Source organism: Rosa chinensis, chromosome 6 (assembly GCF_002994745.2).
Source record: "Rosa chinensis cultivar Old Blush chromosome 6, RchiOBHm-V2, whole genome shotgun sequence".
NCBI classification, from domain to species: Eukaryota; Viridiplantae; Streptophyta; class Magnoliopsida; order Rosales; family Rosaceae; genus Rosa; species Rosa chinensis.
Genome location: NC_037093.1, coordinates 2,670,587 through 2,695,781, shown reverse-complemented (window position 1 = coordinate 2,695,781; position 25,195 = coordinate 2,670,587). Strand labels below are relative to the sequence as shown.

The window sequence follows — 25,195 nt, the reverse complement described above, 5'->3', positions numbered from 1 at the left end:
CCTTTCCTCTTTTTGTTTTTTATTTTTCTCTCCTCTCCCCTCCTTTCTTCTAAAATTCATAATTAATTCATACGAACTCCGATATTTGCGTTCCATATATGTACGAGATCGTATCGATGAGCTCCACAACTTTTATGAAGAAAGTTTTTCCAAATTTTGTATGTATAAAAGTCAATTTTCACGACCGCTCCAAATAACATTCGTTTCGAAAATCCACTTTCTTCTAAAATTCATAATTAATTCATACAAACTCTGATTTTTGCGTTCCATATATGCACAAGATTGTATCAACAAGCTCTACAACTTTCATGAAGAAAGTTATTCCAAATTTTCACTACCCCCCTAAATAGTCATTTTCACTACCCCCCTAAATAACGTTCGTTTCGAAAATCTCCTTTCTTCTAAAATTCATAATTAATTCATACAAACTCCGATTTTTGCGTTCCATATATGTACGAGATCGTATCGATGAGCTCTACAAATTTTATGAAGGAAGTTTTTTCAAATTTTGTATGTATAAACAGTCAATTTTCACGACCCCCCCCCCCCCCCCCAACCACAAAATAACACACACACACACTCTCTCTCATTATGCACATTTCAACCCAAGAAATATCAAATATTTGAATATAAATATTGAGACTATTTCATAAGTAGTTGTACGAGAAATTCGGTTTCGTATCAATTTTAGTTTCGAAATGAACGTTATTTAGGGGGGGTCGTGAAAATTGACTTTTTATACATACAAAATTTGGAAAAACTTTCTTCATAAAAATTGTAGAGATCATCGATACGATCTCGTACATATATGGAACGCAAATATCGGAGTTCGTATGAATTAATTATGAATTTTAGAAGAAAGGAGATTTTTGAAATGAACGTTATTTAGGGGGGGTCGTGAAAATTGACTTTTTATACATACAAAATTTGGAAAAACTTTATTCATAAAAATTATAGAGATCCTCGATACGATCTCGTACATATATGGAACGCAAATATCGGAGTTCGTATGAATTAATTATGAATTTTAGAAGAAAGGAGATTTTCGAAACGAACGTTATTTAGGGGGGTAGTGAAAATGACTTTTTATACGTACAAAATTTGGAACAACTTTCTTCATGAAAGTTGTAGAGCTCGTTGATACAATCTTGTGCATATATGGAACGCAAAAATCAGAGTTTGTATGAATTAATTATGAATTTTAGAAGAAAGTGGATTTTCGAAACGAATGTTATTTGGAGCGGTCGTGAAAATTGACTTTTTATACATACAAAATTTGGAAAAACTTTCTTCATAAAAGTTGTGGAGCTCATCGATACGATCTCGTACATATATGGAACGCAAATATCGGAGTTCGTATGAATTAATTATGAATTTTAGAAGAAAGGAGATTTTCGAAACGAACGTTATTTAGGGGGGGTAGTGAAAATGACTTTTTATACGTACAAAATTTGGAACAACTTTCTTCATGAAAGTTGTAGAGCTCGTTGATACAATCTTGTGCATATATGGAATGCAAAAATCAGAGTTTGTATGAATTAATTATGAATTTTAGAAGAAAGTGGATTTTCGAAACGAATGTTATTTGGAGCGGTCGTGAAAATTGACTTTTTATACATACAAAATTTGGAAAAACTTTCTTCATAAAAATTGTAGAGATCATCGATACGATCTCGTACATATATGGAACGCAAATATCGGAGTTCGTATGAATTAATTATGAATTTTAGAAGAAAGGAGATTTTTGAAATGAACGTTATTTAGGGGGGGTCGTGAAAATTGACTTTTTATACATACAAAATTTTGAAAAACTTTCTTCATAAAAATTATAGAGATCCTCGATACGATCTCGTACATATATGGAACGCAAATATCAGAGTTCGTATGAATTAATTATGAATTTTAGAAGAAAGGAGATTTTCGAAACGAACGTTATTTAGGGGGGTAGTGAAAATGACTTTTTATACGTACAAAATTTAGGGGGGGTAGTGAAAATGACTATTTAGGGGGGGTAGTGAAAATTTGGAATAACTTTCTTCATGAAAGTTGTAGAGCTTGTTGATACAATCTTGTGCATATATGGAACGCAAAAATCAGAGTTTGTATGAATTAATTATGAATTTTAGAAGAAAGTGGATTTTCGAAACGAATGTTATTTGGAGCGGTCGTGAAAATTGACTTTTTATACATACAAAATTTGGAAAAACTTTCTTCATAAAAGTTGTGGAGCTCATCGATACGATCTCGTACATATATGGAACACAAATATCGGAGTTCGTATGAATTAATTATGAATTTTAGAAGAAAGGAGGGGAGAGGAGAGAAAAATAAAAAACAAAAAGAGGAAGGGAGGGGCAAAATAGTCATTTTAGACCAAATTGTGTGAGATTTGAAAGTCTGAGGAGTAACTTGTCGAAATTAGGATAGCAGGGACTGAACTGTCGACGCCCTAAAAGTACAGGGAGTGACCAGTAATTTCCCCTTAACGATATATACATAATCGACTGTTGTTTGATTATTTTCAATTCTTTACTTGAAATATTTCCACAAAAATAATGCACAAAATATAAGATTTAGGCATTCAAATACTCTAATTCAACAATCTAATGTACCAAAAGAGGTAGCTTTCATATATCCATCCATTCCATAAAACCAAAGAAGAAGGCATTCTAGCTAATTACATTAAAAGAAAGCAAAAGCTAATACAACATGCAAGTTCCAAAAACATGCACATATGCTGCATGAAAGAAAGCAAAAGCTGATACAACTGAAGAAACAAAGAGAAAATCAAATGCTTTAATTCTTGTAATGTTTCCTGTACTCTTGTTTGACATCTGGCGTGTCCCGAAGACCAAGTTTGGAGAGAACAAGGCAGTAAGAGTCCCAGTCAGTTCTTCGAAGATACTTTAATAGCTTCTTTCTCCTCTGCACCATTGCTTGAAGACCCTTAAGTGAATGCTTATCCTACAAAAGAAATATGAGTTTTTACTGAGACAGAAGCTTGTTACTGAATCAGATGCTAAACATATTATTTTACGTATGAATCAAAATTTTAAGCAAATCAATGGTTGTTACCTTTTTGTGTAAAATTGAAGACAGATGTTTGATCTTAGTTGTGAGTTGTGCCACTGCGGAGTGAAGAGAAACGGGTTAGCAAACCTCCACAAGTATCACAAGTAGAAAACATACCATTTGTGTAATAATTACAGAAAAGTTGAAATCATTATTTTTTTCCCAGCCAGGAAAAGAAAGAGAAATTTGCTATTCCTAAAAGAAATTCTATGGGGCCTCCCCTGCAATTTTATACCCAAAAGTTCATATTCAACCCTCAAATTATAAACATAAGAACTACGACAGCAGCCATCCCAACCCTATGAACGCTAAGGTGTCATATCGATGTGGATTACTGTCCAGAGGCTCCAACTACAAGGCCTGATGCTCAGGCGACCCCTTCAAAATTGACTCAGTCCAGTTCAAGAATGCAGATGGACTCCCCATCAACAGAAGCCATCACATGCTCTTCTTAAATGATGAGATCACAGCAATAGTCAGACTCCTACAAGGCCTTAGAGAGGTTCCAAAAATTTTCTACTAATTTATCCTTTCTCATTTGCAGCCACCTGAGCTTCATTAAATGAAAATGAAGTACTACTGTAACCTAAAATTCCAGCAATACGACCCTTAACACAATTGATGATCATTTTGTGACTGAACTTATAAATGAAAATGAAGTACTATTCTTGGGTCACTGTACTACACAATAACACATCGTATTTCCTTTCTCAATTGCAATTACAACCTCTCCCTCTAGTTACATGAACAAAAGCCTAACATAAGTAACATCAGTTTAATGCCCTTTCCCTTCCAGTAATTCCTACATGCTAATATCACATCCATGTTGTAGCTGCTGTCCAAAATACAAGAATTTGTATTCTAACCAGCAACCAAATACCAATTTCACCTTGTTCTCTTCCTCCCCTTTCTGATAAGCAAAAGAATCTTATTCACAACCAAAGAAAGATGAACAAACTCAACTGAGACACAAAACTAAGTCCTATAAAACTAGTCTAAGGTTGTTGTGAATCGATAGAGGTTTCTATGATAAAAAAAAAATAAAAAATAAAAAGCAAAAAGAATGTGTGTGCAGTGCTTGGAGTGCTTAAAGTCTCTAACTGGGACCATATTCTCAAAACATCAGTTGTTGCTTTCTTTCCCTCTATATATACTCAAGGGATTCCTTTGCCATGAATCACGAGACTCTGTATCAACTCTATACTCTATATCCCCTTCGGGCCCAAAGGAAATTCTTCACTGCACCAGATGTAACCAACTGAACCTCAAAAAAGAGAGAAGAATAAAAGAGGAAAGAACACCAGAACTCTAAAGCCACCTGCACTATTACAAAAGGTAGTAATCCTCCTCTAGTAGTATGACAGTGTATGAACTAGCAGTGATGTACATATAGATAAATGTTAAAAATATTAAGATACGAGGAAGCAAGCCTTCTTAAACATTAGGAATTGCGTGCCATCGATAAATATTAAAGTTACACTTGTATAGTTAGAATGAGAATACAAAAAATGCTTTCTTCTATGACTAAAAAAAAGATGTAGTAAAATACAATATCAAAACCCATACCTTGAACTCGTGCAGAACCACAATTTGACTCTGACATTTTAAATTCATCTCTAACTTTGCCAAGCTCAATTTTCAGCTTTTCTGGAGAAGACATGCATGTTATCTGGATGGAAATACTGCATTCAACATAGTATTTAACACATATTAGGCACCAAACTGCTGAATATAGATCATCATTGAAAATATTACCTCATATGAGAACTATAACAATACAAGTGCACGTTAAACTCTCTACAAACAGACACTTTCCAATAGATAGGATACATTATGAACATAAGAAGACCTAGAGTAACATAACTGTGTGCCACTTACACACACACACACACACACACACACATAATGATCAATGACTCTCTCCATTTCTATCAGGATAGTACTCAGGACCTTAAGAAAGAGCTATTCTGAAAATTCATTCCATATGCATTTATAACAATTCGACATAGTCAAAAACAGAAACAAATATATTATAAAAATCAATAAATGTCTTCTTTTAACTTGTTAATGTTCATGAGTTTTCTACATTGAAGTTGTAATTGCGAGCAATTCCCCCAAGATAAATTCAATTTATGAATATTGTGAAAAGTCACAGGTAATGCAAAAGATAAAGGAACTCTACTTGCCTTCTCAACCAAGCCTTCCTTCGGGGGCTTCATCATATACTCAGGAGTTTGACCTATATCTATGATACGAAGCCTCTGCCCTGAAAAAACAACATTAATCAATGAGTTGTAGAGGACCCCAAAATAAATTCAATAAAGCACAACATTGAAATATTTGTTCGAACTATAGTTGTAAATTACTCCACAGAGCAAGCTCCAAGTTGTTAACTAATCTTGATCCACATATTGATAAGCCAGGACTTTTCTTCAATTTAGAAAAGCAAAATAAAGAAATAAAATAAAAAAATCTAGCCATGATCTAGAACTTAGAACTGGGGCAAGTTTCTTTAGACACCTAGAAGATATTGTCAATATTAACTGAATTGGGTATGGGAACGATTATGTTTCTGCTGATATACAATTCTTTCTAAGCCTTACAAAATAAACCCGTCTACTTGTATAAAAACAAACTATTAAACTTAACATCAACCCCAATCAAAACAGCAAAAAATGGCTTACTCACTCGAAGTTTTCCTATGCTTCTCCTCTTCTTGAGATATCTTGATGATCTCCAAGCTGTGCCTGAAGTCCTCATACACTCCCCCAACCCGAGACTCAGACTCATTCTCTTCCATCATCCTCAACTTGACCAACCTCTCACTCAACTCCCCCAATGTAAACTCCTTCCCCTCCTCGGGCCTCAACTTGCTCAGCTTCTCCCCCAACTCTTTATAGCTATAAATCTTCACAAACTCGGTCTTCAATGCATCCGAGCTCTTGTCTCCGCTTCTCTCCTTGTCCTTATAAAACAAACTCGGAAGTGCTCCCTTGCTAACACCCGCATCCTGGGTGGGATTCATATCCAAACTTTTCGGAAACCTCAACAAACCCATTGGAGAATGGAGATCAGTTGAGATTTCCCTATAATCAACAAACCCAGTAAACAAAATTTCAGATTAAAGAATTGATAGAGGGATCGAATTCAATAAACACAGTAAACTAACCCAATGGCGTTGCGACACCATCCCCCACGCCGGAGTCGGCGTTCTTGAGCCTTTGGTGAGATGGATGGATGTGAAATCGGCGAGGACTCAAAGACTCTTTCTCGACGGCGGGTTTGGGGTCGGCGAAGGCATCATAGAGGCAGTTGAGGAGGACTGAGAGGCCGTCGGCGGAGAGAGTGTGGATTATTTTCTCGAGATTTTCGACGGCGATTTGGTAAGAGTGATTGAGAGTGTTTTGAGAGCTAGAACCCGATATCTAGGTTTTGAGAGCGATTGAGAGTGTTTTGACTCGGGCTAGAAAGTTTTGATAGTGATTTAGAGTTCTGATAGTGATCGAGAGGGAAAGAAGGTTTCTGGGTTCTTTTTTCTTTCTCTCTCTCGACAGATAGCTAAGACTTGTCTAGGTTTGGTAAGACAGTAAGACTTGAATACTTCAATAAATTTTTCATAGAAGAGTTGAGTTTATCATACAACAGATAATTAAACAACTGTTGTAGGAGAGTATACAATGTCAAAATAGGGAGGGAAATTTGGCTGCCTAGCTAGGTTTGGGGGAAGCAATTCAAATAGATTTGAGCCTTCACACAACAGAATCCCCACAATCTGTTGTGCCATTTTTTATATCACACACTCGGTATACCTAGTAGAATGTGTCAAATTTTTACAACATTGCCGCCCACTCAAAATTTGGCGCAGAATTTGGCGCCCCGTTCTATTCACACAACAGAAACAACTACACCGTTGTAGCATGCAGAATTCTTACAACAGATGAAACATAATTATGTTGTGTGATTAAATTGGTGAACTTGTCTTGGGAGGGAATTTTGAGCGGGATATCTGCCGCTAAATTTTGTGTCATTTAGACAATAGAACATGCCTAATTGTGTTGTGTGATAGAACTCTGAAGAAAAAGTCATCAATTTGGTAGCATTCCCACAACAGAACTTCATTAATACCGTTGTACAATGGAGTTCATGTTATCAGACGACGGTAAAATTTTAATCTCTTGTCTGATGGGTGTTGTGTGATGCAGTTTTTGTAGTAGTGTCATAAGGTTTCTAGGACACTTCGATAAAAATGTGTCCTTATAGGGTGTCCTTATAGCCAATATTTCTAGTAGTGGAGCCTGATGTCTCACACTTACACATATTTGGGTGTGCAGTTTATGTGCCAATTGCACCTCCACAGCGCACTAAAATGGGTCCTCAAAGACGATTAGGCATCTATGTTGGATATGTCTCTCCAACCATTATCCACTAGTTAGAACCCTTGACAGACGATCTATTTACCGCTAGATTTGCAAATTGTCACTTTGATGAGATAGTCTTCCCGTCGTTAGGGGGAGATAAGAACAAATATGTTCAACAGGAACGACAGAAATTGTCGTGGTTTGTCCCCACTTTGTCTCATCTTGATCCCTGAACCACACAGTCCGAAATTGAAGTGCGGAGAATTCTCGATCTTTAGAACATAGCAGACTCTATGCCTGAAGCGTTTTCTGATATCGCTAAAGTGACCAGATCACATATACCTGCTGCAAACTTGCCTGCAATGATTGATCTGATCACATATACCTGCTACAAACATCCCTAAAAATCATAGACATGGGGCCACCCATAGAGGTATTGGGCATGGCGCCGCCACCACTAATGGTGATGGCAATGTGGCTTAGGTCGGGCTCCAAGCAAGGAAATGTGGGAGGCCCAAAGGTTCGATGGATTCTCGCCCAAGAAAGAAAGCGAGTTTGGCACAAAAAGATCCATTAATCATCGACATAAATAACCCGTCTCATGAGGATATTCCAGATTATGGTTATGTCCAAGAGACATCATTGGGGGACGCTCCAATGTTAGAACCAATTCCAGGGAATAGGAAGATCTCCATGAATTACACTAGTGTACATGAGTGGTTGAATCGAGATTCTATTATCCTTGATGATGTGTTTGCATATTCTATTGCTCAAGGAATTATAGAGCACAATGATGTCGAACCTCGCTCCATTGAAGAATATCAACGAAGAGTAGATTGGCCTAAATGGAAAGATGTGATCCAGGTTGAATTGGATTCACTAACAAAGAGACGGATATTTGGGCCTATAACGCTGACACCCCCAAGTATAAAGCCTGTTGGCCATAAATGGGTTTTTGTTAGAAAGTGTAATGAGAAAAATGAGGTTGTTAGATACAAAGCTCGCCTTGTGGCGCAAGGTTTCTCATAACGCCCTGGAATTGACTACGATGAGACATACTCTCCCTAATGGACGTTATAACCTTCCGCTACCTTGTCAGTTTGGTAGTTTCCGAAAAACTGGACATGCAGCTTATGAATGTGGTTACAGCATATCTCTATGGGGATCTAGATTCAGAGATATATATGAAGGTTCCAGATAGCCTTCAATTACCCAAGTCAGGTGGCTCTAAACCACGGAGCCCATTTTCAATAAGATTGAGACGCTCACTATATGGATTAAAACAATCAGGATGGATATGGTATAACCGTCTGTTTCTGGTGGCTTTCCCCGGGTACCTCACACAGAATGCTATACCGTCTGGGGTACCGATCCAACTCCTGAATCCTGTATCAAGAACACAACATCAGAGGGACAAACCGTACCGGACGGTTTATACCTCTCCGATGCCTGAGTGAGAAACTAATATGTGTAGATTAAATTGTGGATAAAGGAGTTATTATTCCTGAAAGGTGGTTGTGCTAATGTCTTTATATTCGAGCATAGGAAAGGAGTCTCCCCTATCCTCGATGTGGGACACAGGTTCTTCTGATGTCATATCAGCCCTCTTGTTGTGTATATAGATGGGCTGTGCTGGCCTTACCCCGGGCCCTGGGTGTCCGGGGTGGATCCCATGTGGGGCCCTCCATGGTGGGTCGTGAACCCGGCCCATGGCATAGTACCTGGGAGTACCGATGGGGCCCAGCCGATAGTACCAAACCTAGTTGACTTCCCAGTATGTACAAGTCCCCCAAGTTCCCGTTCAAGATGTTTCTTGGGTGGGGACTTATTATTTTGTCTCAAGGTTTGGCACTAGTGTGCCTATAGGTAGTCCCCCAAGTTCACTCATAAGAGAGATCTTGAGCGGGCAATGCTGTAGGTAAAAGCCACCTACGCCCTGGGACAGGAAGAGGGTTGAGTCTCTGGTACCGGATGGGGTAGAGAGAGGACTTGGCTCTGATACCCGATGGGGTAGCAACTCTGAGCCTCCGGTACCCAATGGGGTAGAGAGAGGACTTGATTGGGTAGAAAATCTGAGCCTCCGGTACCCAATGGGGTAGAGAGAGGACTTGGCTCTGATACCCGATGGGGTAGAGAATTTGAGCCTCCGGTACCCAATGGGGTAGAGAGAGGGCTTGGCTCTGATACCTGATGGGGTAGAGAATTTGAGTCTCCAGTACCCAGTGGGGTGGAGAGAGGACTTGGCTCTGATACCCGATCGGGTGGAGAATTTGAGCCTCCGGTACCCAATGGGGTAGAGAGAGGACTTGGCTCTGATACCCGATGGGGTGGAGAATTTGAGCCTCCGGTACCCAGTGGGGTGGGGAGAGGACTTGGCTCTGATACCTGATGGGGTAGAGAATTTGAGCCTCTGGTACCCAATGGGGTAGAGAGAGGGCTTGGCTCTGATACCCGATGGGGTAGAAAATCTGAGCCTCCGGTACCCAATGGGGTAGAGAGAGGGCTTGGCTCTGATACCCGATGGGGTAGAAAGAGGGCTTGGCTCTGATACCCGATGGGGTAGGCGGTGCATGTCGGCCACGTGGGGCAGACTGGGTTGTGCAATAAATGCCCATCCTTTCTCCTTCCAAAGCTCGAGAAATGGGAGAGGCGTGGGACACGTGTAGCGATCCTATGGTTGAGGGCTTTTCGGTTTCAACGGCCCTGATGCATTGGAGATTGAATTTAAGAGGGAAACCGATTGTTTTCCCTCACTTTCGTGAAAACGAACTCAGAAGACTTCGAAGATTTGCAGCGGTGAAAAAGGGGAAAGCCAAGGGAGAAGTGTGCGTGCTTGTGGAGTGATAGATCGATCGTCTGCCGAAGAAGAGGTTAGATCTCTCGCTCTTGTTTGTATGATTTTGCTTCTGCCATGGATGTTTTCTGTTTGTGTTTGGTCCTCTTGTTCACATAAAGACAGAACACGAACAATACTAGTGTGGGGTTAATTTTTGTTTTAGATTTCTGGGTTTGTTTTATTCTCTGGGTTTTGCTTTGAAGTGGGGAGTAATTCGTGCTTTAGAATGGTCTTGGTTCTGCTTGAATTTCTGGGTTTTTCTGGGTTTTGGCTTGAATTTCTGGGTTTTTATGGGTTTTGGCTTGAATTTCTGGGTTTTGGTTAGGCTAACCCTTGTGCTTCTGGTTCCAGATAGCGAGATTTGAGGTCCCCAGTACCGTAGTTAGGATGGAATCAGAAGCCAGGGGTGGGGATATGAGATCGTCGTACCAGTCTTCTGCCAGGCAAGCTGAAGTGGATATCGATCGGTACTTAGGCCGAGTAGATCAATTAGCGGAGAACACGGGATCCTCGACTGGGGTGTTCTCGGAGAGCAGTGAGGAGTCCGACGAGGGTGAGAGCCAGGGTGGATCTGCGGAGGCCCTGGTAGTCACGGTGGCCATTCCCAAGGGCATACCGAAGCAGAGGTATACACTTGCGGATGGGACCGTATGCGAAGAACCCGGGAGAAGTATGACGATGAAGGAGATAGTCGACATGCGATTGAAGTGGGGAATACCGGACGCGGTGGAGCTTCGGCCTCTCAGGGATGGAGAGATGGCCGCGAATCCTGCCCCGGGGTGGGTGGCGCTGCACGAGAATCAGCTCCACCAAGGGTTATCGCTACCGCTTCCCCGGTGCCTACAGTATCTGCTGCGGATGCTGAACCTGTCACCGGGGCAGCTGACCCGAACGCCATTCGCCAAATATACAGTATTATGGCCATGTGGGACTTGTACCAACAAGGGTGGCCCTCCATAAATGAATTCCGCGCGGTAAACCGGGTACTGTACTCGAGGAAGCAGTCCTGTGCGAGTACGGTTACATTTGCCTCTAGGGACTACGAACCACTAGTTACCGACATGCCTTCTTCGATGAGCAAAAGGTGGAGGAACAAGGTATTCTTAGCTGGGGGGCGATGGCAAATTAAAAATAGGAAGTGGCAGCTGACCGGTACCTTCCAAGCAATCAGGGACCAGTCCTATACACTATCCGAAGTAGAAAGGAAGAGGATAGCCCGGGTATACGCTATTTGGTCAGAGAAAGAGAGGAGCTCTTATAGATTCATCCGGCATTCTATACTTTATAGGCTAGGGCTAGGGTGGCTCCCCGGTAAAGGTTTAAAATATTACTATATATATTTTTTTGTGTGTCGCTTGTCCTTTTTACCTTCGACTAACCTTGGAACTGATTGCAGTGAAAGCGCCGAAGAGGAAACCCCGGAAAGGCAAAGAGGAGGACAGAATGGATGATGCGCAGTTGATGGATATACTGATGGGCCAGGGGGAAGACGCCCTTCACATCGATGTCGACCTAGGGTCGAAAGGTACAAGTCGGTCAGTTGAAGAAACCCTTCTGGAGATCACCGATGAGGGATATGGTGAACCCGATCCCGACGCTCCCGTGACCCACGTCCTGCAGCCTTCTGTGGCTGACGTTATCACGATAGATGACACCGGGACGGGAAAGGTACCGGCCCCCGTGCCTATTTCCTCTCGTTCCACTGGTAGCGACGAGGCATTGCTGCCCGGTGAGAAGAAGAGATCCCATAGGCACCGGCATTGAAGTGATAAGGAGGTGACGTATACTGGCCAGGATGTTCAGGGTTTCGGTGCGAAGAGTCAGAAGAAAGATCACCCGGGACCAGAGTCGTCGCCATCGCTTGGCTTGTTGTCTCCTGCCATTCCGGTAATCCCCAAGAAGCCCATCAAGCAGCTGTTGAGTGAGTACGGGGTTGCCGATGAAAAGTTCGTGCGGTCCATGCTTGGTGACCTGAAGTATATTGACCTTGACCGGGTTCGGGTCAAAGACAATACGCCCCAAGAGAATCGCCGTCTTGCCCGGGAATCCATGATGCGGGTACGTCTTGCTTCATTCTCTGCAATCGATTTTTATTGTTATACACATTTTAATCGGTGTATCTGCAGGCACTCTTCAATGTGTACGCTATTGACGCCAGCGAGGAAGATACTCATCTGAAGGAGGAGGTTAGTAATCTCTCCGGGCAGTTGAAGTATCTTCATGGTGAGAAGGCCAAGCTGGAGAAGGAGCGGGACTCATTGAAGGCTGAGATGGCCGCCTCCAGGCAGCGGATCGCGGAGCTGGAGGGTGAAGTCTCTGAGGCGCGGGAAGAGGTGAAGAACGCTCGGGACTCCGAGAAAAAAGCCGCAGAGTCTGCCGTGTCATGGAAGGAGAAGGCAGACCACTTGGAGGATCGCCTTCCCGCAGAGAGGCACGAGGCCGTGGAGGAGTACAAGTCCTCCGAAGAGCTCATCACTATGCTCACTGCTGCCCAAGATAAGGCTGTCATCATGAAGTTTAAGGAGTGGGTGGCGGCCGGGTATTTAGATGAAGCTAAATTCAGGCGGGGTCTCCTGGAGAAAAAGAAGAAAGATCGGGAGGCGGCGGTCAAGTCTGGTGCCAGTGGGTCCCAGAGTACCGGTGGCGATCGGTTGTAAATAAGATTACCCCTTTTTTTTTTTTTGGAATTATCCGTTTGAACAATTGTCCAATTCTGTCTGGTAGTCCAGGCTTTTTGTGAATGGAAACATCCTGAATTTGAATGGGAATTGGAAAGGAATTAAAATTTCTAGGATTTTCGTAGCTTAAGCATTTGTTTGCATCACTTATTACCGAAATAGAGTAACTGACAATAGCTATGTCCGGGAATGTCCGGGGTAGGTAAAAAAAATGCTAGAAATGGTCTGAATAATTCATTTTTCCATTCAAATACCACATGGTGGTTAAATACAGAATGAGTACCCGATGGGTAGCTTGCCATAGCTGTATGTTCAAAAAGCAAAAGCTAGGACAAGATGCTCATCTGAGCTACTTGTAATAGTACCGCAGGCGCTGGGTATTCCATGGATGCTTGGAAACGACCCCGTCCATGTCCCGGATAAAAAAGGTTGCGGGGCCTACCTCTTCAAGGATCTCGTAAGGGCCTGTCCAGGATGGATCCAGTCCCCGGGGCTCTGGATAGACTTGCTTCATGACCCAGTCCCCCAACTTCAATGTCCGGGACTGTACCTTGGAGTTGTAGTAACGAGCTATCCTCCGCTTGTTTGCCAAGTTATGCATGTGTGCCACATCTCTTCGTTCCTCGAGTAAATCAGCATCGAGGTGTAGGCCTTCCGAGTTGGTACCCGCATCGAAGTATTCGATCCGGGGACTCTGGATTTGTGTTTCAATAGGGAGTACTGCTTCTGATCCAAAAGCCATGCAGAAAGGGGTCTCTCCGGTGGCCTCCGTTGTCGTGGTCCTGATAGCCCATAACACCTCCGGGAGTTTAGCAGCCCAAAGACCCTTGGCTTCGTCAAGCTTTTTCTTCAGTATTTTCTTGATGATCTTGTTGACAGCTTCGACCTGACCATTGGTCTGGGGGTGAGCCGGGGAAGCATAGAGGATCTTAGTGCCCAGGTTCTGTGTGTAAGCCCTCAACTCATCATTGTCAAACTGGGTACCATTGTCCGTGACTATGGTATCCGGGACTCCAAACCTGTAGTAGATGTTCTTCCATAGGAAACTTTTGACCTTTTCCGTGGTGATGGTGACGAGAGGTTCTGCCTCTACCCACTTTGTTTGGTAGTCCACGGCAACGATGGCGTATTAGAACTGTCCCACCGCTGTGGGAAGTTTACCAATCAAGTCCAAACCCCACTGACAGAACGGCCATGGTGCAAGGAGAATGGAAAGGGCGATGGGCGGTGCCCTTGGGATATTTGCATACATTTGGCATTTGTGGCACGAACTGGATATTGTTTGGGCCAGGGCAGACATGGTTGGCCAGAAATATCCTGCCCTAAGGGTCTTGTGTGCAAGAGATCGGGCTCCGGCATGTTTACCACATTCACCAGCATGAATGTCCCTCATTATTTTGTGACCTTCCTCCGGCGTTACACACTTCAGGTTTTGAAAGCAATGCCCTCTTCTGTACAGTTTACCATTCATGATCGTGTATCGAGCTGACCTTAGCTGTAGTCTTCTGGCCTCGACCTTATCATCCGGTGCTAGGCCGTCGACCATGTATTTCAAAATTGGGTCCATCCATGAAGTTGTGTGATCTACCGCAAATATTTCTGACACCGTCTTAGAAGTGCTAGGCCCCGCGAGTATTTCGACCTTAGTGGCCCCATAGGTAGGGCTTGGAGAAGTTGATGCGAGCTTAGCAAGGGCGTCTGCCTTGTCGTTTTCTGCCTTCGGTATTTGGGTAAAAATGTAGGAGGTAAACCTCTGAACTAATGCCCGGGCCAAGGCCTGGTAGGAGGACATGTGGGGCTCCTTTGCCTCGAAGTTACCGCTGACCTGTTTTACGACTAACTGAGAATCACTGAAGATACTAAGGTGTTGTACCCCCAGTTCCCGGGCGATCTGCAGACCTGCTATGAGTGCTTCGTACTCTGCGGCATTGTTGGATGCTTTGAAGGCAAATTTGAGGGCGTATTCGTATACTTGATCGTCCGGGCTAATTAGCAGGATACCTGCTCCACTGGTTTTCTTGTTGGAGGCGCCATCAACGTATAATCGCCAAGTGCCTGGGTGAGGTGGAACTGGGGTTAGCGGTTCAGGTGATTCCAGGGGTGGGTTATGGGAGGGAATTGACTCGGAAATAAAATCTGCTGCTGCCTGGCCCTTAATAGCTGTCCGGGGCTGGTACTTGATATCGAACTCCCCTAGCTCGATGGCCCATTTAATTAACCTGCCCGATGTCTCTGGTTTCTGTAAAACCTGCCTCAATGGGTGATTAGTGTAAACGGTGATTGAGTGTGCTTGGAAGTAATGTCTGAGCTTCCGGGTTGATACCAGGAGAGCTAGTGCCACTTTTTCAATGTCCGGGTACCTGGATTCTGCACCAGTGTACCCTTTTCCAGCATAGTACACTGGGTACTCGCAATCGGAGTCCTTCCTAATTAGAACTGAGCTCACAGCTGTTGACGATGCCGCCAGATATATGTAGAGCATATCTCCGGGAACCGGTTTGTAGAGTAGAGGTACCTCTGACAAGTATGCCTTCAGGCCAAGAAAAGCAGCCTCGTGCTCCGTTGTCCAGGATATTACCTCGACGTGTTGGGTTTTTAGCAACTTGAAAAAAGGAGTGCACCTGTCCGTCAGCCTGGAGATGAACCTTGACAGGGCGGCGACCTTTCCAGTAAGAGATTGGACCTCGTTCCGGTAGGTTGGGGATACCATGTCTAATATAGCCTGTACCTTCTCCGGATTGGCCTCAATTCCCCTGTGGCTAATGATGTACCCGAGAAATTTTCCTACCTCGACCCCGAAGATGCACTTCTGTGGGTTAAGCCGCATACCATTGCGCAATATGATGGTGAAGATGATTGATAAGTTGGTTACGTGATCCTCCGAAGTTAAACTTTTCACCAGCATGTCGTCCACGTATACCTCCATGATAGTACCGATAACTTCCTCAAACATGGAGTTGACAAGTCGCTGATAAGTGGCACCTACATTCTTTAACCCAAAGGGCATGACTTGGTAGCAATAGAGACCTTTGTCTGTGGTAAAGGCAGTGTGCTCCTCGTCTGCTGGGTTCATTCGAATTTGGTTGTATCCACTGAACGCATCCATGAAACTGAGTAACCGGTACCCAGCAGTGGAGTCGATTAATTGGTCAATTCACGGGAGCGGGAAGCTATCCTTGGGGCACGCTCGGTTGAGGTTCGTGTAGTCCACACACATGCGCCATGATCCCTGAGATTTCTTTGGTACCATGACCACGTTGGCCAACCACCGGGGGTATGTTACTTCCCTGACAAAGTTGATGGCTATCAACTTCTTTACTTCAACCTGCATAGCCCGGTACTTATCGTGTGTGAAGGCCCTTCGTTTTTGTCTTACCGGTGTCGAGTAAGGAACAATACTAAGATTGTGCGTGGCTATCTCTGTCGGTATACCGGGCATGTCCTCATACGACCAGGCGAATGCGGATGTGTTAGAACGGAGAAACGAGATCAACCCTTCCCTAACAACCGGAGACAGCCTAGTACCTATCCTAACAGTCCTGTCCGGGAACTGCTCTGATAGCACCACCTCTTCAACGTCTTCTACGGCACCGGGCCGTTCTTCTTCTTAACCGGTATCATCTCTGGGATCCTCGTACTTGTCCATCAGAGGGTTCGTAGCTACGTGCAACATTTCAGACTTTCTTTTACCGCGAGATACAGTTAGAGAATAGCATTTCCTCGCGGCGGCCTGATCACCCCGGATCGTAGCAGTGCCGGCCGGGGTCGGCACTTTCATCATCAGCATGTGACCTGCTATGAAGGTTTTCAGAAGCCAAAGTGCCGGCCGGCCCAGGATAGCATTATAGGACGAGACGCAGTCCACTACGATGAACTCTGTTTTGATGGTTGAGCAATTCGGACTTTCGCCTATTGTGATCGATAGGTAATCTGATCCGAGTGGTTGGACGATATCTCCTGAAAAACTAATGAGGGGCTCATTATCTTGTGACAGCTTGGCTCTTCCTCTATTCAAAGCTTTGTATGCATCGCGAAATAATACGCTCACTGAGGCCCCGGTGTCCACGAGCACCCGGGACATTATATAGTGGTCCATTTGGAGAGTGATTAGGAAGGGATCATCATGGGGCATCCTCAGATCGGCTTCTTCCTCCTGCAGGAATGTCACCGATGTCCACCTGGTGCCACCGTCTTGCTGCGGGGCCTTGTGGAAGTTGAAAACTTCCGGACGGCCTAAACTAGAATTTCGTTTCTTCCCCTGGGGAGGCAACTCTTTCGGGCCTCCACCGTGGATCGTGAAGATCTGGCCGTACACGTCTACAGCTCCTATCTCCTTGGCAGGTAGGTATCGTTGAAGCTTGCCCCTCTGGATGAGGGACTCGATTGTATTTTTTAAAGCAACACAGAGATTGGTATTGTGTCCGGCATCCTCATGATAAGTGCAGAACTTTCCGGTATCCTGCTGGGTAAGTTTACTTTTCGGGAACTTCCTTGGGGGTGGTCCCGGTATCTCATCTCTGTTTTCGTTCCAGATAGTCTCGTATGAAGCGTTGAGGATTGTGAATACTTCATACCGGGGTGGTGGTGGTGTCCGCGAGGCCTGCTGTACCCTCGGTTCCTGTTGGGGGTGAGTGGTCCCGTAACTGTTGGATTTGGACGAGGACTCCTTGCTTCTTTTGTTCGAGGTATGGGGTGACCTATCATGACTATGGACCCACTCCCTCTTTCGTGTCTCATCCCTGACAATCGAGGCAGGTGCGGAGAATCTTAGCTCTGGTTTGGGGGTGTCCCCGTATGTTTCGAATTCGGCCTGAGCGTGTCTGATGGCAGTGGCCATCAGCTCGTCGTAGTTAGCTGGAGGATTATGGTTGATCCCGTAGAGAAATTCTCCGCGCCTTAAGCCCCTCCTGAAAGCCAGCTCAGCCAGTTCCTTATTAAGGTCCCGGCACTTAGCGGTAGCCGCCTGCCATCGATTTACGAAAGACTTCAAAGTTTCATCTTCTCCCTGCTGGAATTTTAACAGGCCCTTTGGTGTGTGTATCCCATCAGAGCGTAAGATGAATCGAGTGACAAATTTGTCAGCTAACTCCTTAAAATTCCCTACAGAACCGACCGGCAGTTCGTAGAACCAACTCAAAGCCTCCCCTGACAAGGTCTCCTGGAACATATTACAACACACCTCGTCCGTATATCCCTTGGCGTTTGTTTGCGATCGGAAAGCCTGTAGATGCTGGTAGGGGTCTCCAACTCCCGTATAGTCAATCTTCAGTGGTTTCGATGTATTTGCTCGAATGGCTCCTCTAACCTGTTGGGTGAAAGGCCCCGGACGGTCCTCGTAACTGTTCATAGCTCTCCAGGTGTCTCTATTTTCTGTGGCCTGTACCCTTGCCTGCAGGGCATGTAAAGAGTTGCTCATTTGTACGAGTAATGCAGTGTTTGCGTCGGTTACCGGTGGGATATTGTGAACTGGCTGTGGTAACGGTGGTGGTGGCAGATGCCTCAAGCTTTCCGGGAATAAGTCTACCGGTATCTGGATTATCCGTTGACTGCCCTCCGTAGGAGGTGCTGGGGCAGTGCTGGTGTCTCCTATTATCGGGGCAGCGTTCACGCCTGCTGCTAGCTGGGATGCTCTAGCCAGGGCCTGAGTGAGTGCCTCGTTGTGCTGGTGCCTCCTGTCCAGTGCTCGGGCCAGCGTTGTGTTTTCATCTTCCAAATCCTGCATTCTCTGTTGCGTAAGGCGGTTTGTTTCCCTATCGGTACTCTGTTGTTCCCGATCGATCCTGGATTGTTCCCTGAAGGCTGCGATCTCAGCTCGCATAGACTCCAACTCCGATACCGGAGTCACATGATCCTGGACTATCGGGTCCAAGGATCCGAGACCATGGATTTCTCCCTGAACACTTGGCGCCTCTGCTGACGAAGTTCCCGGAGAGAATATCAGTGCCCGGGCGACACTTCTACCCTCTCCTGTTACTTCTGGCTCATCCATGTACTTCCCCCTATCTGGCGCGCCAATGTTTCTGGTGGCTTTCCCCGGGTACCTCACACAGAATGCTATACCGTCTGGGGTACCGATCTAACTCCTGAATCCTGTATCAAGAACACAACATCAGAGGGACAAACCGTACCGGACGGTTTATACCTCTCCGATGCCTGAGTGAGAAACTAATATGTGTAGATTAAATTGTGGATAAAGGAGTTATTATTCCTGAAAGGTGGTTGTGCTAATGTCTTTATATTCGAGCATAGGAAAGGAGTCTCCCCTATCCTCGATGTGGGAGACAGGTTCTTCTGATGTCATATCAGCCCTCTTGTTGTGTATATAGATGGGCTGTGCTAGCCTTACCCCGGGCCCTGGGTGTCCTGGGTGGATCCCATGTGAGGCCCTCCATGGTGGGCCGTGAACTCGGCCCATGGCATAGTACCTGGGAGTACCAATGGGGCCCAGCCGATAGTGCCAAACCTAGTTGACTTCCCAGTATGTACACCGTCTAAGTGACTACTTGATTGGGAAGGGATATGAGAACAATGAAATATGCCCATGCGTGTTTATAAAAAGAACAAGTTCCAGATTTGCAATTGTAGCAGTTTATGTCAACGACATGAACCTAATTGGAACTCTAGATGAGTTAAAGGAAACTGCTAAGTACTTGAAATCTGAATTTGAGATGAAAGATCTTGGGAAAACACGGTTTTGCCTCCGATTAGAACTCGAGCACCGCAGTGATGAGATTATGATCCACCAGTCAGCATATACTCAAAATTACTAAGGCTCTTTAATGAAGATAAAGCAAAGCCTGTGAGTACTCCCATGATCGGCCGTGGTCTTGAGCCCGAAAAAGATCATTTCGTCAAAGGGATGAGGACGAAGACTTATTAGAGGCTGAAGTGCCCTATCTAAGTGCAATAGGCGCATTATTGTACTTAGCTTAATGCACAAGACCGGATATCTCATTTGCAGTGAACTTGTTAGCTCGACATAATTCTGCGCCAACACCCCGCCATTGGATTGGTGTAAAGACAATCTTTCGATACTTGAGAGGTACGATTGATATGAGCTTGGTCTATCCCTATAGAGAGAAAAAAAATAACGGAAGTGTGGGATCGGACTCCACAAGGCAAAACGTCACCTTCCCTGCTCCTCCTCCCCTCCATCAAAATGACAACGATGTCTTGATGGATTTTGCTGATGTAGGGTATCTCTCTGACCCACACAAAGGTCGCTCCTAAATGCGTTATGTCTTTACCATGGGAAGCAGTGCGATGTCTTGGAGGTCTACAAAGCAGACCCTTGTTGCTATTTCCTCAAATCATGCAGAGATTATCACTCTACATGAAGCTGTGCGAGAATGCATATGACTAAGATCTGTAGTCAGACACATTCGAGGAACTTGTGGTTTAAAGTCTACCACAGATGAACCTACATGCATTTATGAAGATAATGCAGCTTGTATTGAGCAAATGAAATTAGGTTTCATCGAGCGTGACAACACCAAGCATATATCGCCTAAGTTCTTTTACAATCAGCAACAACAGGCACTTCTAAATATTGAAGTGAACCAAATCCGATCAGAGGATAATGTAGCGGACTTATTTACTAAGTCATTACCAAAATCCACCTTCGAGAAACATGTGAAGAACATCGGATTAAGAAAGTTGTCTGAACTCCTATGATTGTAGCAATCAGGGGGAGATATTGACATCAGGGGGAGGTATGATGTCTACATGTTCGATCTTGAACAGTGAATGATGTGTTGTGCTCTTTTTGCCCTTCGACCAGAGTTATTTTTGTCCCACGGGGTTTTTGTTACCTGGCAAGGTTTTTAGTGAGGCAATGATCAAAACATCATCACCAAGTTTGAGCGGCACAAGGGGCAGTGTTGAACGATGTCGACATAATGTGTGCCTCTACAAACTAGGGTTTAGAGTTGTAATAAGAAAAGGTTCTAGGTATTCATTTGTATTCGGATTCTTACCTTTTGTGTACCTTGTAACTCCCTATATAAGGGCTCCTATTATCAATAATAAATATACAATTCCAATTCTCCGACAACAACATTGTCATAAAAAAAGAAGTTTCAGTTATGAGTTATACGAATGTGGCTTTACCTTACACAGTGTGTAAAATGATTCAAGGTAATTGCTCAAAGCAGGTGCATCGTTGAGATTACGTAGACCCTTAAGAAGATCTCGGAGAAGAACAATGTCTGAAAGTGCCACGGTCATTCCTCTTCCTGTTAAAGGATGCCTCATGTTGAATGAATCCCCCAACAAAATTGCACCAGGAGTGGGAACAGGATTAGCAGCCATGCTTTTATTTTGGATGGATCTAATATTTCCTTTCTCCACTGCAACCATAAAAGCATTGTACAGTTGTGAGGGAACCTGAAATACAAAGTAGTCCCCAGATTATTTCAGTTCAGGTGGCGGTGTGTGTATCAACTAGCAAGTTTACAAAACAAATCAAGTCAAGCAAGTTATTGAAATTTACCTGAGGAGCTTCAAATAGTTGGCCATTTCACCACTAGCTAGTGAAGGTACTTTTGTTCCAGGCACATCTACCAAATAGCGAACCTCAGTGGAACTGATGGGATAAAACAGGATTGGTGAAGGGTCTCCCAGAATGACATGCCCATGAAGCTCACAGTCCTCCAAGATCAAACCAACAAAACAAGATGGACTTTCAACCTGCATTAATAAAAAATAACTATGTTGGTCTCATGAAATGACAAACACCCCTGCCAACAAAACTTTCTTGTCAATAATAACATGAGGTGCTCCATTGTTACCTTTGGAGCACTAAGAGATTTGCACAAATTTGAAAAATAGCCATCGCACACGATTGTTAGAGGAGCATATGTTCTCATCTCCTCTCCAGTCTTGTTCTTGTAAATCACCCCTTTAATAATGCCCTTTTCCTCTATTAGTGTTGTCACTGATCCTTGTTCCATTTTCACACTACAATGAAATTCTATGGGACATGAGTAAAAGATTGAAACTTGAAACAGATTCCACCTCAGTAGTAACATAAAGAATCCGTAGAATAGAAATATTGTAATATACTTGAACGGAAATTGCATTACTTTGAAAGAGTTGTATCTTTTTCACGCATTCTTTGAATGAAACGCCCATTGTGGAAACTCCTCCCGGCCACATCTGAACTGTATTTCTCCAAGGGATAAGACAGTACTGGGCATTTTTTTTATCTTTGTAAAGAGCATAACCAAACACTTTCTGGGCATCAATCCACTCATTTGCACAATCTGTGGTCACGAATAGATATTGTTCAATGTTCATCAAAATTTAGGTGACAGTTTAGTAATAATCATTCAACTACTTCACCATAAGTATGAAGTAAAAGTAAACAACTTTACTGATAGCTAAATTTATAAGCTATTGATTTTGCTTATTCACACTTAAGATTGTCAATTGTAGCAAGGGTAAGTAAGGGTCTTTCCCATAGAGGACAAAGGTTATAACTACTCAAAACAATGTCACAAAAGTGACCACTGTTCCTAGGGAAGACGCATCCACCCCCGACAATCACACACAAGATAATTTTTTTAATTCTAATTCAATTAATCTAGATGAAGATGCTTAGGTTGGCTCGGTACGCTTGAACACAACCTATTACCCTTTCTTACTTCGTACGCTAGGCAGGAAGTGCTCAACACAGACTATTCCCAAGCAATGCAACCTAAAGGTACGCTTATTAGATTAAACATGCAGAGGTCATTAAGGTCTAAAAGATTTTGAGACATCACTAGGCATCGCAATAAACTTAGCGCCTTGTTAAACCTAGGACTTTGTTTACTTGATAGTGAAAACTAACAATTGCTTCTCTAGAAGGTTTGAGGAGTCCAACTATTGACACAGACATCAAACAATCAAAGCGGTAGAATCCTAACATGCATACTAAGCGTGCACTCAAAGCGTACAAGCAAGCATTCATCAATGGAAAAGTAGTAAACAACAGTCTCATCTTGGATTAAAAGAAAATAAAATCAAAAGTCAAATCATCTTCTAGTTCATGTCTAGGGGCTTCAAGCAGCCCCCTAACTAATAAAAACTAGCAAAACATAGAATAAACAAAATTAACTAAAGAAGGGGAGGGAGAGAGAGAGTCAGAGAGCTGCTGCAGATTGATCTCGTTTTATATCCTTAGAGGTTGCCTTCATCTTTCTTGTTGTGTTCCCAAAACGTAAAAGATTTAGGGTTCACGTGCTTAGGTGAAGTTTTTCTATTGGCTCTTGAACTTGATGACTTATTCCAACCATTCACATTGCCCATTAAGTCAGAATATGATGCACAAACTCGTTCTCGGGCTTTTCGGTGTGATTTGGGCTTTAAAACATAAATTCCCGTTCAACCTCAGATTCACGGGCAGCCTGACATTCTTGTACTAAATCGGCCATAACTTCTTCTAGAAAAATAATATTTACGAGCCGTAAAAATATCTGGAAACTAGACATCTGGAGCTTTCCATCAATATAAAGATCAACATCTGGTTCATTGTGAGCTGGTCTTAGTGATCTGTCGAAGTTGATTGATTTGCACAGGCAGATTTGCCTATTTTGCACTTCAATCCCTCTTTTACTTCTTTTCTCGTTCTTTGCTCCAAGATACCTATAAAAAAAAATAAACAACGTAAATAACTAGAAAATATACTAAACTAACAAAAAAAGTATAGAGATTAACGCTATTGACATGGCATATTTATGCTCTTATCATTTACAATGCACACAATTCTATATTAGGTGATTGCTTACCTTCAAGACCCAACTCAATCAATTTGAGATATCCCCCTGGCTGCAACAGCTCCCCAACGATTCTATCTGGCTCACTCAAGTCTCTTTCAATTACATGTACACGCCGTCCTTCCTGTCACAAGAAGCAAACAGATGCTTAACTCAGAAGCTCAAATTAGAAGGCACTAGAGCAAGACTTCCTAAACCTGAATGTAATAAACTTTAGGTAATGCCTATGACTACTCTCCTCTTGAAGTTCTTATATATATGTAACATTCTTTGGTTCTGTCTTGCTATTGATTGTAAAGAACAGAACTTAAAGTAAATAGAACAGAATCGCATCAAATACTAAGAAAAAAATCATAATCTAACCTTGGCAAGAGTGTAAGCAAGAGCTGCACCAGCAACTCCGGCGCCGACAATGACAACATCGGTACTTTTCTCCTCCTCCATTTCCGGCAGAAACTCACCGTTTCCGAATCCATTACTCTTTACCCCACCTGAAGCCTTGAATTGTTTCTTTCCTCCCAAAGTAGAGCTGATGATCATGAAGAAAATAGAGCCCAGCAAAGAAACTAACACGCCAGCCAAAACATACTCGTAAGAAACCATCTTCAACAACTTTGGTGATCCAAGAATGGGAATCTAGTTTTGTGGGTCTATGTGACTCTGTGATTTAGTTCTTGGGAAGTGAAGGACTTGTGGTGATGGACAGTAATGGAAGTTGAGTAGCGTTTATATAAGATACAGGTGTGTAGGGTTCTTCTTGTATTTGGCGCCTTTATGTTACAGACGAAAATATGATCACCTTAAAATGAGCTAATGACTTGACCCAACTTCCACGATGCGTTCACAGTCTCGATCACTCCCAAGTCCAATTAAGCATGCCAGTTGTAATTTATAATACGATTAATTTGACTACGTATTTTCATTTTTGTGTAGTAGTTTAACAAGAAGGAGACGAAAATTATATAAATAAAATGGAGTTGCTTTCTTGGAGTGGAAGCCACACGTACGAACCAAAGGTTTCTTTGACCAGATTTGGTCTCAATTGGAGAGCTGAACTAGGTCTTTCGCTCTTTCTAGCTTGCTTCTCACTGGTGACAGTGCCATTCCTTGACGAAATTTCGCATGTGTTTTATGATTTCATCGCTCTTGCAACTTTGCAAGACTTGGCAAATTATTATAATTTTTTTTTCTTAAATAAATATTAAGTTAATGTCACAAACTAGCCAATGTGATGGAAAAAACAACATCAAATAATTTTATAAATAAATTTGACGAGTGAAGCATTATTACTAAATCCATCAGCAGGTCACCCAATTTGTACACCCACCTACCGCTTTTGTATCTACCTATAGAGGAATGTTGTCTTCTACTTATGTGAAATAAGAGATTATGATATCGGATTACCGAGTCTACCAATTCGTCGAGATTTATTCAACTACATATGACTTATTGGTTAAGAAAAGTGAAATTAGAGACCAACAAAAACAAAGTTGG

The 25,195-nt window shown here is 43.1% G+C and overlaps 1 protein-coding gene and 1 pseudogene across 1 annotated transcript; both read right to left on the bottom strand.

The window, feature by feature from the left end:
• Positions 1–2,781: 2,781 nt before the first annotated feature.
• Positions 2,782–4,747, bottom strand: LOC112172596 (30S ribosomal protein S15-like). Its single transcript, XM_040508711.1, has 3 exons — positions 4,639–4,747; positions 3,076–3,128; positions 2,782–2,964 (listed from the first exon to the last, which is right to left on the bottom strand). The coding sequence occupies exons 1-3, from the start codon at positions 4,730–4,732 to the stop codon at positions 2,797–2,799; spliced, it is 315 nt and encodes a 104-aa protein (XP_040364645.1). The 5' UTR covers positions 4,733–4,747; the 3' UTR covers positions 2,782–2,796.
• Positions 4,748–5,261: 514 nt separating this feature from the next.
• On the bottom strand, positions 5,262–24,568 carry LOC112172597 (annotated as a pseudogene).
• Between the last annotated feature and the right edge of the window lie 627 nt (positions 24,569–25,195).

Excerpts from the sequence above, each read along its gene's own strand:
- LOC112172596 (XM_040508711.1), bottom strand. The coding sequence starts at position 4,732 with ATGTCTTCTCCAGAAAAGCTGAAAATTGAGCTTGGCAAAGTTAGAGAT. Across the intron at positions 3,129-4,638 it reads TGGTTCTGCACGAGTTCAAG|TGGCACAACTCACAACTAAG; the intron begins GTATGGGTTTTG and ends TTCACTCCGCAG. Across the intron at positions 2,965-3,075 it reads CTTCAATTTTACACAAAAAG|GATAAGCATTCACTTAAGGG; the intron begins GTAACAACCATT and ends TTTCTTTTGTAG.